The sequence below is a fragment of the Gracilinanus agilis genome, chromosome 4, assembly GCF_016433145.1.
Source record: "Gracilinanus agilis isolate LMUSP501 chromosome 4, AgileGrace, whole genome shotgun sequence".
Taxonomy (NCBI): Eukaryota; Metazoa; Chordata; class Mammalia; order Didelphimorphia; family Didelphidae; genus Gracilinanus; species Gracilinanus agilis.
This window is the reverse complement of record NC_058133.1, coordinates 19,760,763-19,783,654: the sequence shown is the minus strand read 5'-3', so window position 1 is coordinate 19,783,654 and position 22,892 is coordinate 19,760,763. Positions and strand designations below refer to the sequence as shown.

Here is a 22,892-nt window from a genome sequence, read left to right as displayed (position 1 = left end):
TGCTCTGCCCTGAGCATGACATTCCATTTCCAGCTTCTACACAGGGTCAGTCTGTGCTGCCACCTAACAGGGAGCACCTTTCTGATACCTTTATTAGTGACCTCTTCTGCCCACAAAATTCCCTTGTATTGTTGATCAGTGCTTTTTCCTTGGGGTTCAGAACTCTACTCCTAGCTCTGGGAACAACTGTCTGGCACGCAGCGGGTGCATGATAAATGTTTGTTGAATAGGGGCAGCTGGGTAGCTCAGTGGATAGAGAGCCAGGCCTAGAGACGGGAGGTCCTAGGCTCAAATCTGGCCTCAGACACTTCCCAGCTGTGTGATCCTGGGCAAGTCACTTGACCCCCATTGCCCACCCTTACCACTCTTCCACCTAGGAGCCAATACATAGTATTGACTCCAAGACGGAAGATGAGGGCTAAAAAAAAATGTTTGTTGAATTAAAAAAAAAAGCCAAGTTGGGTTTTACATCTTTTTATTCATCCTCCATCTTTTGGGATCTTTTCCTTTCATTTCCCCAGAGAGATGCTGGGTCTTCTGGCACACTTTCCAGTCTCAATGGATAGGAAGTTTGATCATCCTGATGGGGAGCCTGCAGACCTCTGCAAATAAACACTATCTACAGACAGTACGAGTCTGTACAGGACAGCTTTGCTCTTTCTGTGCAAAATGGCCTCCTGCCCCAAAGGGGAAGTTCTAAACTGAATTTCCCTCTTCTGCAGATGCTGAGAGCCCTTGGGGAAGGCCCGGCAGGAGAAATCAACAACCATGCAATACATAAGTCAGACACAACTTGGGGTGATGGAATGCCGCGGACTAGCAGATGGCCAACAATACCTATCACAGGATGTCAATTCTTTCGAGTTACCTGCATGGACTGGGCCAGTAAACATGATTATGAAATGAGACATTTAACAGGCAGGGGAGGACATCTTAGAAAGCAGCTGTCCAAGAATACCGGGTCAGGCACTTTGAAACAGAAGTGGGCCAGGTTCTGTCCATGAGAAGATGAAGAGCCCAGCCTGCTGAGAGCCCTCACAAGCCCATTGTACCTTTCTCAGACATAGGAAATGGGCTGGGTCAGTCCCAGGACTTTGGGACCTCTGTGGTCAACAAGTCTCACTGGCTCACACTGATCCAATGGGTAGAATGCCCCATTTTCCTGCAGTGATTGAGGGGTGGGAGTGCAAGGAACAGAACACATTCCTTTTAAAAACTGTCCTGGCATTAATTCAGAGGACACTGGTAAATCAGAGAAGGGGAGGCTATTTCTTAGGCCCTTAGAGATCGTCTAATTCAAATCTTTTCATTGTACCAGGGAAGGAACAGAAGGCCAGGGAGGTTGTGATTTGCCCCAAAATGCACCGCTCCTGAGGGGTCTTGCCTCATTCTCTAGCTGCTCTAGGCCAGGCTGGCACATTTAGCCTTGTCTAAGAATAAGCTTAGTTTCATGTACCAAACTCTGGCTTAGAGAGAACCACCTTCCGACATGGAGAGTATCATCTGCTTCTGTGTGGTCTCCCTCTATGTAGCTCATCTCTCCAATTTGCTGCCAAAGTGATATTCCTTAAGCAGGGATGTGACTTTGCTGCTCAAGAAGCTTCACAATCTGGTCCAGTCTGCCTTCCACGGTGGATGGCACTTCACTGCGCTCCCTCCAGTCTCACGGGCCCACCTGCTTACTTCTCAAACATGATCCTCACACATGCCGAGGTCCCCCAGCAAACACAGGGCAGTTACTGTCTTACTTTGTATGTGAAGCCCTGGTAGCTAGCACGGCTCTGGGTAAATAGTGGGTTCCTGGTAAATACTTGCTGATTGGTTAGTAATTAGGATGCTGGGGTGAGGGAAGGCAGGGAGGAAAGGAATTAATCAAATTTTCTTAGTAACTGTGGATTAAACAGAATGCTTAATTTCAATCAATTGACTAATCAGAATTTATGCCTTAGCAAATATTATGGAGGGAACATAATTAGTTTGTATGATCGAGTGCCTTGCAGGGATTTTCCTTTGGATGAATGATCAAATCCCGGCTCTAGATGAGGAAAGTCCAAGAAATTGTCCTCAGCCTAGATTGACCTGAAGGTGGTCCTAGGAATCCAATAAAACCCAAACAAAAATAACAGCATCCTGGCTCGTAGGAGCAATGGGGAGACTGACATTGGTCTTTATGTAAGGAGTTGAGGGTGGTGGTGGGGGGAAATGATCTTTGTCCCTAAGAGAACCTGGGGCAAGTTTATGGAGAAATCACTCTTCTTTAACAATCAACCAACTTGCCTTGATGGGCCTTAACTTTTCCCTTCTTCCTAACAGTAAGTTGCCACACGTGGCTCTCCTATTTTCCCAATCCCTGAGGGAACCATTTTATAAGGCAAAAAGCCCTTATGTGTATATATGTAAATAGATACATATACATACATATATGAATGTCCTTATGCAGAAGGGCTTTGATCTGTTGCCCATCTAATGTAGATCCTACCACTGACATGCGTCCTTTTTTACTGGAAACAAAACAAAAAGACTTCATGAGGCTGAATGGGAAGAACAATGGTGGTCTGGGGAAAAAATCATCGAGGAAACTCACAGGCAAATGAAAAGGGACAGAAACAAAAACGTCAGCCTGACCACACCATGGACATGGGGTGATGCTAACAGACATACCTTTTAACCACTTGGACAGCTGCTGTGGCCCACCCTTTGGTGAGCACCTTCGAGGTCAGAGTCCAAAAGTTCTGTGACTGCAAGTGGTTTTACATGATCGATTTGTAGGCTTCAGCCTGGATTTCTTTAACTAGATAAGACACTGGTACCATCGCTGCCTGAACGGTACATTGGAGAATTGGAAAAACTTTGCAGGTGGGCTTTTTATAGATGCCATTTTCCCTTTAAAAATGAAAATGTCCAGTTATAAAACTATCACAGTGACAGCTGTGGTGGACACACGAGGCAGCCCTCTCCAGCGGTGCCCTTCTCTGGTTTGCTTCTATAATGGGAAAGGAACAAATTCTCTACTTGCGTCAAGAATTCCTCAGCAATGTGGCAGTTGGTTGCTTTGCCCAGGGTCTTCCTTAGACACTCCAATAGCTGGTTTAAAAGAAAATGTCATCTTTAGTGCAATGTACTCCATCACAGAATGAAAGCATTAAATAAACTGCAGAAGTCAACACCGGACAGGTTTTCAGGGGAGGGGATGGAAGTGAATGTAATCCTTCTCACTGAAAAGGCAAGAACGCTCACGGGATCCAGAGTGAAGGGAAGGGCTGACAGGACAAATAAGATCATTTGAAGAGAACATCACTGATTTTTAAGCCTTCCATGAACAACCATTACATGAGATGGAACAAGCAACATTATCCGCAGTCTATTGAGGAAACTGATCTAACTTCAAGTGGTTTGTCAAATGTCATGCGGCCAGTCCGAGTTTTCTGTACAATGTTCTATCACTGCCAATTAAAGGTAATCTGGGAAATGACAAAAACCTTGCTTCCACTTTGGTCCCCTTGATACCCTTAACCAAATGCCCTGTATCCCAAAGCCCTTGCCAAGACACACTGAATGAAAACCATTCTCCTTGGATGCAGTAGTAAACGCACTTAATGACTGGAACACTTGGATATCACTCCTGGTGTGTCAGGAGTAAGTTATGTGGTGTTTTTTTTTAAACATTTTCCTTCTGTCTTAGAATTAATACTGTGTGTTTGTTCTAAGGCAGAAGAGTGGTAAGAGCTAGGCAATGGGGGAGGTTAAGTGACTTGCCCAGGGTCACACAGCTGGGAAGTATCTGAATCCAAATTTGAACCTAGGACCTCCTGTCTCTAGGCATGGTTCTCCATCCACTCTGCCACCCAGCTGCCCCCGTGTGGGCTTTTTTGATTATACTTACTCTGATCCATTGACTCTTGGTATATAACAAATTAAAATGTAAGGTGGGTGTTTCTGTTTAATTTGAGTCTTTGTGAGTTCTACTACAACCAGGCATTGAAGAAGTGAAATAAAAGTCATTTTCAAGTATCTGAAAGGTTCCCATGAGGAGGGAGGAAGGATCTACAGAAGGTAGAATTAGAAGCCATGCCGGGGAGGGGGGGGACTGGCCGAGCCAAAATGAAGCAGTGTAGGCACGGGCTCTCATCCTCCCTGGAGCTGTGCCGCCAGAGGAGCACTCAGGTGATGTTGCAGACAGGATGCTTGGTGAGGTGCAGGTTAGACAAGATGGCATCGGGGGTCCCAATCAAACCTTAGGGAAGCGATCCTCAGTCCCTTTCTGTGACCTAATGGCTGTACAACTTCCTGTGATATATCACCAAGAACACTGAGCTCATATAAATGTTCAGAATACATTTCAAATATCCCATCTCAAATGAAGCTTTAAAAGATGTTCACGTTCCTTGTTAGGTCTAAACTTCTTAGACAAGAAACAAAAGTCATTGAGATAACAGAAAAACTCCCAAACTCTTTTATTTCCTGGCTCTTCATTAAATCTAGCACATAGGCCAGGAATTACACGTTCACAGGACGTTGGACTTGGAAGGGCTCCAACAGGTCGCCTGGTTCATCCACCATCAGAAGCATCAAGCTCCTGGACAATGTGCCTGACTTCAAGCATCCTGCTTTTGCTTCTGAGGAATGCCCTTCCATTTCTGAGCAGTTCTTCTCTTCGTTGTCCTGCTTTCAGTCCGGGAGCCAAATTGTGTCTTCTGAGGCTCATTAGGTCCATCTTTTCTCTCTACCTCAAAGATACTTCATTAGGCTCAAACACTCCCAGTTCATTGTCATGTGTCTTAACACTATTCACCCTTCCTTAGGGCTGTTTTAGCTGGTCAAGGTCCTTCCTACATTCTGGTGCCCAATTTTGGCCAATTTTTACCCCAGATGGGTTCCAAACATGGTGAAAGAGGGCAGGCAGACCTGTCATTGTCCTTTCTGTTGCCACAGGCTTTCCTGGCTGCCCCTGTTGATCGATTGATCCCAGATCCATCTAGGCCAATAAAAGATGGTCTTTCCAAATGAGACACCCCAGGTATCAAGCTATCTGTACCTGATAGAGCACAGAAATGCTTACTACATCGTCACCATCATCATTCTTATCCTCATCTAAATTAGCTTCTAGCCATCATTTTGCTCTGGTTTAGAGAGCTGGCTTTAAAAAAAAAAAAAAAAGTGTCCGAGTCCATATTTGAACTCAGGACTTCCCACCTCTAGGACTGGCTAAGCTACATAGCTGCCCCCAGAGAGCTGACCTTTTAAACATACGTACAGGATCTTATGCTTTTATCTACTGAATGTCATCCAAGGAGCCTGGGCCATCATTCCATCTCATTAAGATTCTGGATCCTGATTCTGGCATTTCATTGTATTAGTCATCCCTTCCAGCTCTGTGAAAACTCATGGATTTTATGGAAGTCATTAATAAAAATGCTGGCCAAAAAAAGAGCCAGTTTACAATTCAACAGTGAGATTTAGGCTGCCTGTCCTAAAGTATCAAACGCAAAGCTGAGATTTCACCACAATGCTTTTCAATACTTAAGCAAATAGAAAAAAAATTACCCACTGTTGGTGATGATAATCTATTAGAAGATTTATCCCTCAACACTAACAAGAGTGTATACCAAGGCATCATCATTTCCTATGGAAGCCTGGGCACCAAAACACATTTCTAATTATCTACTGAAAATTAATTTTAGAAAGGGAAAAGTAATAAAAGGAAATATACAGAAAATTCATCTATCATTTTGTACCATGGGATAACACACGGAGATGAATAGCTTCAGATACTGTGAACAATGAAACCAATTTTTAAAAGGCAGCTTACTTTCTGCAAACAAGTCAGGTCAGAATCCCGGTGAAAGATTTTATCCATAGGGACACCGCTGTAGGAAGAATAGGAAAAGAGAGTAAGGAAACAAGTAATATGAGCTAATTAGCTCTGGGGCAGGATGCAGTCCAACTTGACATTTAACTTGGGTTTTCTTTAAAGCATGAGTTAATGAGGAGACACATAGTTCGACAGGCAGAGAACATACCTAGGGGAGAGCCGGTATTTTTCAATCATCCATCTTGTTTTTTCAAACACTAATTCCCACTGAGGTTCTCCTAACATCTGTTGTACTTCAAATTTGTAAGGTACACCTAGGAAAAAGCCATAATTTCCATCAACCATTGTTCTTTACTTCTTATAATGAAGGAGAAAAGGATTCTTGTTACCCTAACTTAGACAGGTCCCGTCCCCAGCAGGCACTCTGCAACTAGGCCACGATCGAAAAATCTGACTTCATGAAAACACAAACTAACAATAGGTCATAATTTGGCATCATTTTCCAAGTGTATTTCCTACCAAAATCTCAGTTTACCAAGGAGGAAAGTCAGTCTTGGAGAAACAAAGGGATTTCCTGGGGGAACACAGCTAGCATCTGTCCTGGCATCTGAACCCCAAGCTCCTTCCACAAAGCCTTTCAGAGGCTCAGGAGGGAGAAAGATGGGCTTGAGGTGGGGCTACCATGCACTGCCCTGGAGTGTGTGGGTCAGGAATGGGGAAGGAGGATGTACAAATGAATGATTCCAGTCTAGGGAAGGCTCATACTGCTCACAACCCCTTCTCTGCCCCTCCTCTGTGGTCAGCATAAATGCATGTATGTATGTACAGACACAAGACAAATTATATGTCTATACATAAAACACACCTGCACATACATGTGTGTGTATAGATAGAGTGTATATATATATATGCGTGTGTGTAATCCATGTATCTACGCACATACACATAAAACCCCAAATGTATCAAAATCTGATTATTTAAAAAATTCTGCCTTTTTAGCTAACCAATTAGCAAGCATTTATTCAGTGGTAAAGATAGAGGGAGAAGCAGAGTGAGACAGGTCATGTCCCCAAGGAGTTCACATTCTCTTCTAGATCAGATACATCAATGCAGGATATATACAAAACAGACACAACAGCCTGGGGGTGGGAGTGGGGAGAAAGAAAGAAGGGAAGGGATCTTCTCAGGAGAACCAAGGAAGGCCCCTCCAAGTCATCCGCCCATCTACCCAGAACAGTGCCAGGGCAATCTCTGCCTGCTTTGTGGTACAACAGGTGAGGTCCCAAACAGGGAATTACATCTTGAAAATTTTAGAAACAAAATGAGGCCCCACTCTGCAGGACCAAGAACAATTGGTTCATTACTCAACTGCCCATCAAGGGAATGGGGGGGAAGCCAGGAAGAAAGAGGTCTCTAATGCCCAGCACACTCTGAGAAACTCATTCAGATGATGGAAAATTCATTTGTTAAGCATCTTAGGCACTACCTCCAGAGTGAATCTCATTTTTTTTTTTAAACCCTTACTTTCCATCTTGGGAGTCAATACTGTGTATTGGCTCCAAGGCAGAAGAGTGGTAAGGGTAGGTAATGGGGGTCAAGTGACTTGCCCAGGTCACATAGCTGGGAAGTGTCGGAGGCAGATTTGAACCCAGGACCTCCCATCTCTAGGCCTGACTCTCAAGTGAATCTCATTCTTAACTAAGACAGAAAGGAGAAAGAAAAGGAAGCAGCAAACTCTATTTGTGGTCCCCACAGGGCCAAGCAAGATATTAACTATGGAAACAACAACAGCTCCCCAAAATGCCAAATCATATTATTTAGAAATATTTTTTGGATTTGAAGTACATTTAAGCCAATGAAAACTGCCTTCCAGATGAAGGTTTTCATCCAATAAAATATTTAGAAAAAAACAAGATGCTTGGGCACATTTTCCATTAATACTAAGCAGTGCTTAACCACAAGAGACTAAAAAAGTTATGAAGACAATTAAAAGTTAAAAGACTGAGGAAGTTATTTTTCCAAGGCATTTAATTTCTTAGAAATGCTCAAATGTTAATAAAACTCAGAGCTCCCTCATCCGAGGCCCATTATAGGGGTGCCCTTGGCTCAGCCCCCGTGATCTATTGCGATCTCACTAGGGGGACGGGATGAGTGTTATCATCTCCTTTCTCGATTTCTGGACACGCAGGTGAGCTGAAATTTCAGCCTATCCTTGGACTTGTGAAGACGGGATTAACTCTACCCTGCACATCCCACTTACACTTGAGTAGGGGAGGTCTGTAACCCAAGTGTGTGAAAGTGGGTGATGAATCAGAATTGACTGATGGCCCCCTGGGTAGTCCCAAGCAAAGCTTTAGCCTGTAATTGGTACATGTAAAATGGAAGGAATGCACAGGAAGTGATGCAAAAGAAGCGTCTTTAAAAGGAGTTACGACTTGAGTTCTGAGCTCGAGTTGGAGGTCTTTTGCCTTGAACTGGACCCTGGAGGAGCTGTGGCTGAGCACCTTGGACTGTTTTCTATTTCTCCTTAGAACTACCACGTGGGTGAGTGGAAAGACTGACTCCTTCCTGGAGGTTCCTGAAGGGACTCTCCTCTTGGGAGAGACTTCGTGACTGAAGCCTTTGCTTTTATTCATCTCTGGGTAAGGCTGAGACCCCTCTGGCTGAGGACTAATTAGCCCTGCTTGGATTGAGCCAGGGGCCAGAGCAAAATACTTAGTGTGTTAGGTTAGATCAGGGGTCGGCAACGTATAGCTCTTTCGAGGGCCGGATCTGGCTCTTTCTGCAGGAGCCATAAAGTCCATTTTTTTCAGGCGCTGTTACAGGAGCGGCACTGTGAGCACTGCACGGCTCTCGCGAAATGACATTTTAAAAAATGTGGCGTTTATGGCTCTCCCGGCCAAAAAGGTTGCCGACCCCTGGGTTAGATATCTTACCCTATCCTCTCTGATTTTTACTTTCCCTCTTTCTATATTTTGTAAATAAATTACCATAAAAATATTTTGGAATTTAATAGGCTTCTGGAGACCACTCTCTTGTATATTCAGTCCAATCATAATTTTTATGCCTTTTTACAGACTCTTGGGCCAGTAACTAAAGGTGGCCAGCCCAGCAGTCAGCTGGGGTTAGTAACTTCAGTTTATGTATTGGTCATCCAGAAATTCTGCATTACTCTCTAGTGAAATGTCACCCAAGTGTCAAGAGGCAGGTCTGCCTGCCCAATTCTCATTCTCTCTCTTTGTCTCTTCCTTTCCCTCCCTCCCTCTTGTCATAAGAATAGTTATTTATGGCCATCTTAAGTCCTGCACCCAATGGGAGAGTCATCCTGAAAGCTCAAAGGCATATGAGGAATTAGGATGTGAGGCCTGATATCAACAGATTTGCCCTGGGAGCCACAACAGAGCTGGAATCTGTTCCCAAGAGTTCTGCCTCAGCTGCCCCATTCCTGCCCACTGCTGATGGCCCTTTCTTTCTTCTGGTGGACAGGAACACCCACCCACAGGCAGTCCTGGATCAGCATGTCCTCCCCCTAAAGTGTTCTGTGCTTTCCAGGGACAAACATCATCCTCCCCACAATCAAGCTCTGAATTCCTCAGGTGGTGGTAGCAGCTACTGGAGTTAAGTATTCAGAAGGAACAGCAAGGTAGCTCAGTGGATTGAGAATCAAGCCTGGAGACGGAAGTCCTGGGTTCAAATTTGGCCTCAGTCACTACCAATATGACCCTGGGTGAGTCACTTAACCCCCATTACCTAGCCCTTACCACTCTTCTGCCTTAGGACCTATTTGTATTATAGTATTGATTCTAAGGTGGAAGATAAAGGTTTAAAAAAACCAAACCACAAATCAACGAAGTATTTAGGAGACATGTTGAGGGGCTTACTTTCTGTCAGGCCTCCCTCCTGGGATAAACAGCCTCTCACAGGTATCTGCATTTTAAGGAAGAGGATGTTGGCAAACCAGGTTAAGAAACACGACTAGGAAGAACTTCAGGCAGTGTCAAATCAAGGAATAAGCCAGAAAATCTTGGGCCACAGCCTTGCTTGCTCTAAGAGCCCCCACTGGTGTCCTTTCCCTCCTTCCTGAATTCAGGGATGGCTAAAAGCTCTAAAATTTCTTCTAGGGCTTGTGTGGATGTTGGGGGCAGCCATCTCTAAGTCTGGGTTGTTTGGGAGTTGGGGAACCTCTGTCGATAACATAAAACTCTCTTGGGGATGAAAATTCCCCATCAGTCAATTCCTTTGCTTTTAGAATTCCAAGTTCTGAGGATGGGAAATAGGAGGGTATTTGTATCTAATACTTACGGTAGGAACCATCGGAACTAATTTCATCACTTATAACCAGGCAGGTAATTTGGGAATATGGTAAAGGATTGTTTCGATTATATGGGCTAATGATCATCCCAATGAACATTGCTCCACCTCTGGAGAAATAACTCTAAAACAAAGAGAAAGAAAAAACCAAACTAGGAAAATGCTGAGTTACAACTATATCATTTAAGAAGCAACTGTTTCTCCCCACCAGGAAATCTATTTAGCATCCCCAGAAAAGCTGGGGGGGAGGAGGGGAGCCCTAGCTCATTTGCTCTTTGCTTCCAAACACACAGGCACCTCCTTCCTTTTGGTATTACTATAAATAACAAGAAATCCTGGCCTTGAGGGGTCCAGCTTATAATATGGGCGGCTGGGCTGGTGTTCCCCGATGAGGTGGGGAGACTCTGGTGCCTTCTGCCCTCCTTCGCCTCGGTTAGCTGAAGGCGAATAAAGGCCGGTCTTACAAACTGCGTGGTGGGGGGGAAGAGGAGGCTGGTAATCTGGAAGTGGCAAACTGTTGCGGGCACCACTAGCAGGGAAGGAAGAAGTCACTGGACTGGGCTGGCGATAAGTTGTGGAACTTATTTACGTACACAGGAGGGTCCACAAGGTGGAGGGGTCAGGGTTGGCCTGCCTTTAAGCTAGGTTTTTGCTCTATACTGACTGTGTGACCAGCACCAGTCATTCTGCCTTCACAGAGCTGCAGGCAGTGCTATGGCCGGCTGGTGTCCCCGGAGGACACTTACTTCCTCTCCGTGAGCCCACCAGGGACATCCCCTGTACAAAGAAGGAATCCCCAGGCCCTTCCTGCTGACCTGGGAGAGCCTATCCCTGACGCTCCATTGAAGGGGTGTCCGTTAGCAACCCTCATCGTCTTCTGTCCTGCTGCTTTCTTCTGGGCTTTATCTCACCACACCATGCTCCCACCTGCCCCCCCTTTTCAGCTTCTCTTTAGGGGTTCTCTCCCCCCTTAGCCTGTGAGGTCCTCGAGGGCACAGGCTGTCTTCTGCCTCCCTCCAGACTGATCCCGGGGGCCTGGCACCCGGGGGACATCGAATACCCGTCTGCTGACCCACTCTCCTCCTCTGTCCTCAGCCCACCTGGTATTTGGCCTGGGTGTCGATGTCCCGGAGGGAAGGGTTGGGGTCGAAGGCCGGGTGAGAGTGGTACCATCCGATCACGCTGTACCCTCTGACGGCCAGGGTCTCCGAAGCCTGGGTCTGCGACACGGGGTCCATCTCGCACTGCAGGCCGGTGCTCAGACTGTTGCAGGGCTCGGCCGCACACACCTACCAAGGACCATCCTCTGAGATTATGGCCCTAAGCACGGGGAGGCTCCCGCGGCGCCCTCTGGTGGGCACATTTCCAAGGGAACGAGGCAGGGAGGGGCTCATTGGCTGTCCATGGGAGCATCTGCCCCTTCCTGGCTTAGGAAGCCCAGGCCTGCGGCCTTCCCCAAGGGAGGGCAGCCACCCTCTGCCTCCCGAAGACGACTCACCTCCAGGACCTTCTCAGCCTCCGAGTAGCGCCCTCCTAGGAGACCGATCACCTCCGCCATGGAAACGTGAGCGTGCTGCGAGGGACACAGACACAGTGAGACAAACTCCTGGGGAAGGGGAACAAGTGGCTGAGAGGAGCTGCATTGTCTTAGGGAGAGCTGGGGGGTGGGGGAGCCCGGCCAAGAGGCTGAGGGGAGACACTGGCTGAGCACCCCGGCCTGTGCCCTTCCCTCTAGACCAGGGCCGCTGCCACAGACTGTGTGAGGCAAATGCAAGCCCTTCCGTGCCAGAGGTCAGAGAGCTCCCCCCATGGCAGCCACGGACAAGAACTCCCAAACTGCTGGGGCTGGCTTTGGGGCAGTTATTCTCAAGGCAGCAGACAAGGGATATTCGGAAATAAATGAAACTTAATAGGATAACAAGGATGATAAGCAGTCTGCAAAAACTCACATTAATTTATTCTCTCTAAAATATGGGAACATGCAACTGTTTGGCTTTGCTCCAAAAGAAAAATCTTATTTTTAGATTCTTTGTAAAGGACAGTTAAATTCCAAAATACTCATCTTCTAATTGTCCCTTATGCCTGCAATAAAAATATACAAGAGAACAGATCAGACTACCTAGACGGCATCACATCCTTACCAAATCCATTATTAAAAGCGCTTCGGAAGCCACTTGCACCTGAAATGGCTCCTGAAATATAAGGGAAAAACAGCATGAAGACAGAGGCAGGGCCCCAGGGGCGTGGGTCTGCTCTTCCCCAGCTCCATCCCTTCTAGTGGGCCACACATCCCCTTGGGCCCCTAAAGGACTGCGCTGATGGCCTGTCAGCCCCTCTGTGAGCCTGGGACCTCCCCCAATTCACTTATTGCACTGACAGCACTAAGGGTCTGCCTGCTGCTATACAAGCCTGGCCCCCTGGAGTCTTCAGAAGATGTCCAAGAGCAAAGGCAGGGAATGATGTGGGCTGGGGAGGTGGGAGGGGGCTGCAGTGCACTGAGAGTGACAGCAGATACGTTACACAAACGCCACTATGGACACAGGTGATGGGGAAAGTGTGGGATCGATGTACTGATTGAGGTGCCCGGGAGCTGGGACCAGAGACCAGAAGGATGGGGGCCACAAAGGCCCTGGAGTGATGGCACAGGGGGAGTCCCCCAAGGATGAGGCCGGGAGGCCTGTGGATTGTCCAAGGGCTGTCCCTTGGCTTTCTAAGTGTCTGAGGCAGGCAGGGTTGTGGTCTTAGTCTACAATTCATGGAGCTCTGAGAGGGCCATGGACTGGAATGGGAAATAAAGACAACTTCTCTGTCACTAACTTCTACACCTGCACCAAAAACCCCAAAGCAGAGAGGGGGCCCGTGGGCTCTGCCAGACTGCCTGCCCAAAGGGACCCCTGGCCCATGGCTAGTCTGGGAGGAGAGGAAACAAAACTCTAATGTCTCCATTCCTTGTAAAGCCTGATGAGGGGTTGAGCACATGGAGCCAATGGAGCACACCCTCAGGGCCCGGCTCCAGGCACATTATTGGGAGGGAGAGGAGGGTGAGTACCTGTTTTGCTTCACTGAAGATGCTGCAAGGAATCAGCTGGAAGGGGTCAAAGGAGCTGCAGAAGGAAACATTTTCCATTTTATTACAATGAATGGGAAAAGAGAGCCAGAAGGGGATGCCATGAAGTATTTTTTAAAGTGCCAACGCTGACAGAAAGTATTGTGGGAGGAGAATAAATCCACAGAAATTCTGGCTGCGGATGCCAAGGCCCAAATAGGCAGAAACAAGAGGCAGCTCCACAGTCTGGAGCAACCTGACCGTGTGGAAGGCCGAGGGTTGGGCCCCTACCGCTGGCAGTGTGGACCGGACATGATAAGCCTGGATGAGAGTGTGGAAGGGCTGTGGGCAGAGCTGGGGAAGGGCTGGTGGCTCAGAGTCTGCTCTCCTGGGGCCGCCGATGGGAGGTCTGTGCGTGCTCTGTTGAGACGGACCCTTACGGCCAAAGTCAAAAGATGCTGAAGTGAAAGTGGTGGGAAGACCATGCATGGTCCAAGAGTCCAGACCAGTGGAGGGCCACCCCAGGGCTGACCAAGCAGGCATGGATACCACATAGCAAAGGGGCCGCGGGGTGGCTGCAGGTGAAGAAATAATGTTGATAAACTGGAGTTGGGAGGAGGATGATGTGATAAGATACTTTGTTTGGTGTTCAAAGTATCTTTTAACTCTCTTCTCCCTGGCTTCCCTTCCTCAGGTCAATATGGAAGGTTCTTGGAGACACTATGTATGTGTATGTGTATGTGTATGTGTATGTGTATATATATGTATATACACACACGCATGCTATATATTTATGTTTGATAATATGGAAATAAGGATTAATAACAAGGAAAGCCTTAAACTAACAGGAAACTAACTTTCCACTCACTTTCTACGTCTGTCTCACGACAGAGCCTTCGCTTCTTCTGGCTACACTAAAACTGCCTGGCACGTACTAAAAACCCCCAAACTGCTATCTGACTAGAAATCTACCTAAATCCTTATTTAATTAACTTAATTTGATAAAGAGAGTCTCCAAGCACATATAAATTCAGTCAGCTAAGATGGCAGCTGCTAACTGACAATCTAGTCACCCTGGTATTGCCCAGAGACCAAACAGCTTCAATCTTTCTCCTTCTCCAAAACTGTCATCCAGCAAAGCGGATCTATCAGCTTCTTCTTAAAGATGACTTCTCTCAATCAGGAAAGTAGAAACCCTATTCAGATGGGATTCAGAGGATTCTCTTCCCTTTCACCAGCCAAGAGTAAAGTCGCAGACGTCACAGCCAGAGAAAGCAAACTCACCCAAAGAAGCCCAGTGAGAGGACCTGAATCTGTTCCTGTGTTTTTCCTTCCAAATTCTGGTCTCATGCCCTGCTCTCTACCTTGCTTGTACCCGTAGCTATCTCTTTATCAAATATTTTATTAAATATCTTAATCAATATCCTAATTTCCTCACTACACAGGGGATGAGCCCTCATTAAAGACATGGCAGACACTAAATGCTAAAGGAGCTTCTAGGACCTGGTCACTCTTGAGGGCATTATTTCCTGACTCCTCCTAAATTACTCTGTGAAAAGAGCAAGAGACTTACCTTTTGGGGTGCCTGGGAGCTTTGGGATATTTCGCAGGCTTGTTTCCCTCATCTTCCCTTCTTCTGGCCAACTCCTCAGCTGAGAGGTGCTGAAACAGAAAAACCACTGGAGCAAACGCCCCCTAGCAAGGGGAAGGCAAAGCTATTCAAACTGGTTGGGTAGATGGTCTCTCCCAGGATGGCTCCCCACACTGACCCCTGCTTGGCCAGCTTCTGCATTTGCTGCTACTAGACAACAGGCACTAGCTTGAATGGTCAAGAACTGGCCGCTCCTCCCAGAGGCCTGGGCCAGATGCTGAGTAAGAGGTCTGGGGACCTGGGAGTCACATCCTTGTCACTCACTGATTCGTCTTCTCAGGCTAATGAAAGAAAAGCCTGGCATAGCACATGGGCTCATTCTGGTGGGGTACCACCATGGTATTACTGAAGCCAAGGACCAGAGTACAACACTCGCTGCCTGCGCAAGATAGGGCAATGACCACCTCCAGAAAGACCTGAAGGCTCCTGCTTCAGGGATTCAGTGGCCAGGGCAAAGGGCAGCTCACTGAAATGACCCCAAGCCCTGGTGCTAAGGATATAAACAGACACACCCTTGAGAGACAGGTCTAGACAGACCGACAACACAGACAAGACAGGAAACTGACTGGGGGCTGGATGGGTGGGCACTCATGCTTGGGGAGGGCATTCCAAGTCTGGGGAGGGTGGCAACAAAGACACAAAGGTGGGAGATGGAAGCAGAGGGCTGAGGAGAGCTATGTCAGAGCCAGGCACTGGAGGATGCTACGCCAGACCCTTTCAGACAGTGGGGACCCCTCAGCCCACAGAGCAGCAAACCACACCATCCAAGCAGAGCTTAATGGAAAGACAAGCTATTGACTCAGCCCAGCTGTGCTAGGACCATCCCAATGGGACCTGACCAGACTCAGGCAGGGGGGCCCTTCCTGTCTGAGCCTTGGGGGATGAGGAACTCCTCAGAATACACAAGATGGTTTAGAAGAGGCCAGGACCAAGGCCAGGATCTTTCCCAACCCCTCATGGCAGTGACAGAAAAGGGACTGGACCCCACAGGAGCTCTGGAGAAGTGGGGCTTCCTACAGGTAGGAGACACCTCCCTGCCCAGGCCTTGGTCTGGTGGTGGCAGGAGAGCTGAGCTCTGTCTAGAGGCCAATGAGACAATGATGACAGCCAGAGTCAACACTAGGTTCGGGGGCTCAAGGCTACTGCTGAAGAAGAAACAGCCTTCTCTCTGCTAGGGAACCGCCAGGGCTTGTATTATAAGGTTTCCGAGGGTCTTCCCAAATTCTGTAACTTTTAAACTTTTGAACCTCCATGTTTCCTCACTGCTGACCTCTCTTTGATCACATTTCTAGTTTGAGCTCACATCTCTCTAAGGGCAAGTGCCAGTGGAAGTGGGGAAGGAGGGAAGGGTTTTCGTTCCAATGGCCCATATATTTCCTTAGAATACACCAGGAATGTGGCTGCTACCTCAAATGTCTGTCCTTCCAAGTCTCTTGCATCACACCAGTTCCCCCATGGGTCTCGTACCCGGCGTCTGCGAGTGCGCTGTGATAAGGAGGATGAAACAAATCAAATGTTATTAATCTATTAAAATCAAATCACAGAACCGCTGTGGAACTGAACATGATGGACCCCCTTTCCCCTGGTCAATGCAGCTATTCAATTCAAACTGAATACTAGCATTGAATCTAGAAATGGAAAAGAATTGGTTTAACACCACCCTGGCAGAACGTGCTGTTCTGGGAGTAAGCTTACACAGAAATACTGGTTTTAACCAAATTAGACAGAATGAAGCAGTGAGTGGAAGCCAGGCAAATGAAAGGCTGGGGAATGGGATGGCGGGCAAAACAAATAGACATTACACCTGCTGAAGCACTGTGTGATCAACTTTGAATCAAATCCTGCTACAATGGAGACAGAGGAGGGAAGACAAGAAAAGGAAAGGAGAAGAGGGAGGAGATGGTCCTGAGCAAGGCAGTTTCTCATGGGCAGCTCACCATTGACTGTAGACGCTGGGCTAGCTGGTAGGCTTCCTCTGCATCTCTTCCCCTGACTCGTGTCTTATCAGCGGGCTGGGGTCTGTTGTACACAGCCTGTTCTATTGGAACCCAGAGACAGAATCGACTTTTATCAGTTTATTGAAATGATTTTAGAGAATACTGATAATCCTTATGAGATATGAGAAAGAACAGGGGCGCTAGAAGTGGGGAAACCCCAAGTGTACAGGCACCCATTTAACAAGACAGGCTAAGTGGCCTGCCTATGAGTGTCTTGAGATCTAGGACTTATTCCAAGCCATTCCTGAGGGGCCACCAAGAACACTGAGCTCCCACCCCTATAATCCTCCTTCCCTGGCCCTGCAAGCTCCCTGAGTCATCAGTGTTGGGGATGTCATTTGGCAGTGAGGCTCACTTCAGACAGAGGGCACACATGCAGCTTGGTGGTTCTTATACAGCAGCAGGAAAAGCTAATCTAAACCACTGAAATATCAGCAAAACTGGAATGCTCAGTGGTTTAGGTTAGCTTTTTTATTTATTTTATTTATTTTTAATTTTCTTTATTTTCACTTTATTTTCAATCTATCCAAGAAGTATGCACTCCCAATATTTCAAAATGGGTAAGAAACTTTTCTACAACTTTGAACTGGAGGAATTTGCTGCCTTGAAGCCTAAGAACACAGTGAACATAATTCATGAGTGTTTGAAACCAGTCACCAGGCCCAGCTCCATCCTCAGGGTGTGGTTTTGTCCATGTGAAGGGAGAGTATGGCTGGCAGGTGTCTCTGCCAGAAAACAAACCTGAGAATCTATTCCTTTGTGGGGCCCAGTTTCAGAATTAGATACAAGTGTCCTTGTAGTACAAAAAGATAGCCCCTTTGTAGAGGGTTCTGTTTTGGGGAGGTTTTATCTAATTATTTCCTAACCTCCAACTAGATAACGTGATGCTTACTTACTAAAATAAATACATGCAGCTTCAATTTTTATTCATTCATCATTCATTCATTCATTCATTCATTCATTCATTTTGTTTTTCATTAAAACCCTTACCTTCCATTTTGGAATCATTACTGTGTATTGGCTCCAAGGCAGAAGAGTAGTAAGGGTAGGCAATGAGGGTTAAGTGACTTGCCCAGGGTCACACAGCTGAGAAGTGTCTAAGGCTAGATTTGAACCTAGGACCTCCCGTCTCTAGGCCTGGCTCTCAATCCACTGAGCTACCCAGCTACCCCCAACACAGGCAGTTTTAAAAGAAACACATAGCAGCTTTATCTTTTAAGATGCAATGGGGTAGGGCAGAAGCTTCTTGGGAAAAATGTTGGGGCATTTTTCTTCTAAGTAAAAGCTGAGTGATGACTGCTTCATGGGATATTAATTTTGTTTTTAATATTCAAACAATTTTTAAAAGGAGACTGATTTCTAGGAAGTGATTTGGGTTATTAAGCATAATGCCCACACTTTGTTATTCTGCGTACAATTGTAACTTTGCTATATTTTGCTATAACAAGGGGTTTTCCTTTATTTGATTTTTTTTATACCCTTAACTTCTGTGTATTGGCTCATAGGTGGAAGAGTGGTAAGGGTAGGCAATGGGGATCAAGTGACTTGCCCAGGGTCACACAGCTGAGAAGTGTCTGAGGTCAGATTTGAACCTAGGACCGACCTCCCATCTCTAGGCCTGACTCTCAATCCACTGAGCCACCCAGCTGCCCCGTTTATTTGATTTTTAAAGAAAAACACGATTAAACCTGTTTTTTATTTCGTGTGGGGTCCAGATAGTCTTCTATATGAAATTCTCAAAGGCAAGTAAAAAAGAAATGTTAATAAGCCAATCAAAAGAAAACTTTCACAGCTAACTTTTCAAGATAATGTCTCTTCTTTGAAAAGATTAAAGGCATTAGCATGTGATGAAAAAATAAAAATGTTGATAAGCTTAATTATTTTACCACATCCAAAATTGATGGCTCCTATTAACTCCAGGTATGTGTGTATCCGTCCAATGCAGTTAACGTCACCGCAATTCTTCAGGCCTGGACGCACAGAAGTCTTATTAAGATATTTCGGTTTGCATCTTTCCCTATTATTTTGGAAAATAAAAAAAAATCATGATTGTATTTCTACAAAAACATTTTAATACCTGTCATTTCTGAACATTTTCCCTCTCATGTTTGGCAAAACTTTCCACTGCTCCTTGCAAAGTAAGAAAGAGTCTAGAGGAAATGATTTCTCTGATAGTGAAAATACATCCATGCACGTAAAAAATTGCATAGTAACTGACAAGGTATAAAAACATTTGCCTTTGCATTGGATTTTTTTCCTCCAGTGTTAAATTCATCGAATTTTAGTTACAAAGTAGCTGGAAGCCACACATATGTATGCCAATTAGACCTGGTGTTTTTCAGAAATAAGCTCAGATAATTGAATTTTAAATGTGTTTCTTATTAGTTTTCTTTTTTTTTTTTTTTTAAACCCTTAACTTCTGTGTATTGGCTCATAGGTGGAAGAGTGGTAAGGGTGGGCCATGGGGGTCAAGTGACTTGCCCATTGTCACACAGCTGGGAAGTGACTGAGGCCGGATTTGAACCTAGGACCTTCCGTCTCTAGGCCTGACTCTCAATCCACTAAGCTACCCAGCTGCCCCTCTTATTAGTTTTAACACAAGCATAGATATGGAATATCTGCTCTTGTTCTGATACAGAATGAATTTCAAATTGGAAAATTGTATAATCCCTGTGAAGGAGGTAAAGTTATACAGTACTGGAGTCACAGGATACAAGTTCAAATCCTATCGAGGCTGTTTACTACCTATGAGATCTGGGGTCAATCACATTTCCTTCTCTGTAAAAAGAGGAGGGTAGCTCTAGATGCCTTCCCTGAGGGTGACTATCTTTCTGTTGAGTCTTTGGAAAGAGAAGAAAAAAGTATTCACTGTTCTTTGAAACAGCTTCCTGGTCAAGTTTTCTCCCCATTTCCCCCCCACACTATAATTTATTGTTGTTGTTCAGCAGTGTCTAACTTTTCAGGACCCTATTTGGGTTTTTAACTGGTTTGCCATTTCCTTCTCCAGCTCCTTTTAAAGATGAAGAAACTGAAGCAAATAGGGTTATGTGATATGCCCAGGATCATGCAGCTTAGTGTCTGAGATCAGATCTGAACTCAGGTCTTCCTGCCTCCAGACTGGGTGCTCTATCCAGCTGCCACACTGCCATTCTACCCACTCTAATGAAAAGATGTTGACATTGGGAAGAGAGAAGGCATGATGGATGGAGTTTCAGAAAAAAAAAAACCACAACAGAAATTGTAAACTCACAATACAGGAGTTCTATCTAGTTATGAGATGAATTAAAAGGTTTCCAAGAACACATAAAAGGGATTTTGCTTACCACTGATCTAAAATATAATTCCTAATCTTCAAATATCGTTCTGGTGTCTTGGCCTGGCGGCCCTCAAAAAACTCGGGGATAGCCTGCTTCTCCTCCTCCTGAATGGTGGTTCTGTCGACTTCCACCTCCTGTTCTGGTGCTTTTAGCTCTTCCCCGTCCTCTGGGCTCTCTTCCTCTACTTGGCAGGAAGGGTGAAAATGTATCTCGCTCTCAAGGATATCCTTTGGCTCTTGGCCAAGTTCTGGGTTGGCTACCTCCTCTCCTCTTCCATCCTGCTTGGGGCTTCCTTCTATGCTGGGACTAGATGACTGATCATTGAGTGCCTGGTCAGATCTACCCCCGTTGCTACTGGACTTTGGCAGACAGGAAGCAGTTCCTGAGAGGGAGAGTGCCTTCCTCTGATCTTGTGAAGGGCTGGGAAGGTCCTTCCTTGGTGTTGCAGAAATGGGCCAGTCTTGTCCCTCAGGAGGAATGAGCTCTCGAGGTTCCATTTTATGATCAGTATTATTGGGAACATCAAATAAGAGAACACTGTTAGGATTCCTTAAGGGGATCTGAAAAAATTCATCTGATTCATCAGTGATGTTCACATCTTCATCATCAGATAGTGTCTCAATTTTTACAGCATTCAGGTTAGGGTCAGCATGCCCTCGTAAGCCTAACGAAAGCCAGGACTTCTCCCCTGAACGCTTGTCAGGCACCTGAAGATGACTGCTACTCTTCTGCTTGGGCGCGCCTTTTTCCAGACCATCTAATTTTGTCTTAGCAATTTAAGAAAGAGAAAAAGAGAACAAGAAGACGTTACAACTTAATAACACAAAAAGAACTCGATTAATCTCAGGTTCATGAGGATGCTTGAAAGTTCATTAAGTTTTACACACGCTGCAAACATAAATCTTTGTAAGCATTTATTATTGATATTTTAATCGCCATGTAAGGGTCAGCGAGAATTTCTGTGTATTCCTATGTTTGGGTTCTGGGTCAGAGACTTTATCCAGTCTACCGTTTTCTGCACTTTTAAAAAATCTTTAGAAACGCCAAGGAATGTCTTCCTTTTAACAAAATCTGGCTGACTGACACAGGAGACAATGTTCTCTTTCTGCCTGAGTGACAACCATCACCTATTGGTATAGGGAAGGGCTGAGAGGTGAGAGATCACTTCCTAATTAGGTATTTAACAATTAGCAATGTTTTGGGATGTTCAAGGGAGAGCTGAATAAGCGCCCCAAAGGGCACAGAGGACCTGACCCAGGAGGGGGAGAGGGGGTCACTGGTTGTCATGAAGGGCAATGACCTGCCACTTCATTGGTTATGATGCTGGCCTAATCAATAAACTAAAATCAATCTCTCAAATAATTTTAATTATAACACACTGATTAATTCAAGTTTCAAACTTGCTCATTTGGCTCATTCCTTTAGGCTAGGTCATCTCTCATATAATGTGAATGTTGCCATCACCAAGAATGAGGGCGTCACTGATTTACTGACAAAATGGAGGTGTTGGATAAACTCATGTTGAGCATCTGGAAATCAGCTCTAGAGCTGTCTAGGGAACCGGACAAATCCAGAAGGCAATGGGAATGGCAAGAGAGGCTGGAGATCATGCCATGTAAGGCATGGATGAAGCAACCAAGATATTTATGATGGAGAAGAGAAGGGAGGGGGAAACAGGAAAACTAAGAGGAAACTCTAAGTATTTAAAGGTCTGGCATATAAAGGAGGAACCAGATGCCATGTGCATGCCTCTGGAGTCAGAGGCCCTGAACCCAACCCCACCTGCTGTATGAACTACTCTACTAGTTGGATCCTGAGCTAGTCACCTCACCTCCAGGCCCCAGTTTCAATCTTCAGTAAAATGAGTCCCTGAAGCTCTAAATCTATGATTCTATGACCTAGGAGTTATAAGTGGAATCTACAAAAGGCAACTTGGATAGATGAAGAAGGGCCCTAACAACTTGAGCTGTCCAAAAATAGAAAAGATTGCCACATGAGACTCTTTCTTGGAAGGCTCCAATCAACAAATGTTTCCCTTTACTGGGGACATTGTAAATGCAAAACCCATTCAAGCAAAGAGTGGACTCAGTATCCTCTAAGAGCTTGAAAGATGACCTCTGAAGAAAGTCTTTGTTAGATTCTACCAGGCAGGTGAGACGGATAATGAGGAGTGGGCAGGGAAGCAACCACTACCAAGGGCATAACAGGGTACATAGAAGGCAGGTCATTTTTTTTTAAACTTTTACCTTCCATCTTAGAATCAATACTTTGTATTGTTCCAGTATAGAAGAGCAGTAAGGGTTAGGCAATGGGGGCTAAGTTATTTGCTCAAGGTCACATAGCTAGGAAATAACTGAGAATAGATTTGAACCCAAGATCTCCTGTCTCTAGGACTGACTCTCAATCCACTGAGTCAATTAGCTGGAAGATCACTTTTAAAGATGATTTTTAATAAATGCACAAACTACAGTCTCAGTAGTTTGGGTGAAGAAAGCAAAAATTTCAAATTCGGGTACATTTAATGTACGAGATTTCGTAACAAAGATAAATAATCTTCACTTTTTAATAATTAAACTTGTGGCTTGTTTTTGTTGTTTTGCTAATTCAAGGCTATATTCTAAGTGACATTTTAAAGTTAAGGAAATCTTTCAATTCAACCAAGAATTCAGTAGTCATTCACTAATACCCCTGGTGTGCCAGGCTAGTATTGGGTATACAAAGACAAACAGAGAACTCACATTTTACCAGAATTTCAGAG

General features: G+C 45.5%; 1 protein-coding gene across 1 annotated transcript in view; it reads right to left on the bottom strand.

Moving 5' to 3' along the window:
• Positions 1–464: 464 nt before the first annotated feature.
• MYSM1 (Myb like, SWIRM and MPN domains 1) overlaps positions 465–22,892 on the bottom strand; it is a 32,286-nt gene continuing 9,858 nt past the window's right edge. Inside the window, exons 8-20 of the mRNA XM_044672163.1 lie at positions 20,141–20,901; positions 18,704–18,834; positions 16,758–16,858; positions 16,228–16,305; positions 14,743–14,831; positions 13,173–13,227; positions 12,265–12,315; positions 11,622–11,696; positions 11,224–11,412; positions 10,115–10,247; positions 6,021–6,126; positions 5,810–5,867; positions 465–3,084 (exon numbers count right to left, since the gene is read on the bottom strand). Of these exons, the coding sequence (XP_044528098.1) occupies positions 2,917–3,084; positions 5,810–5,867; positions 6,021–6,126; positions 10,115–10,247; positions 11,224–11,412; positions 11,622–11,696; positions 12,265–12,315; positions 13,173–13,227; positions 14,743–14,831; positions 16,228–16,305; positions 16,758–16,858; positions 18,704–18,834; positions 20,141–20,901 (1,995 nt within the window). The 3' untranslated portion in view covers positions 465–2,916. The remainder of the gene's footprint in view (positions 3,085–5,809; positions 5,868–6,020; positions 6,127–10,114; positions 10,248–11,223; positions 11,413–11,621; positions 11,697–12,264; positions 12,316–13,172; positions 13,228–14,742; positions 14,832–16,227; positions 16,306–16,757; positions 16,859–18,703; positions 18,835–20,140; positions 20,902–22,892) is intronic.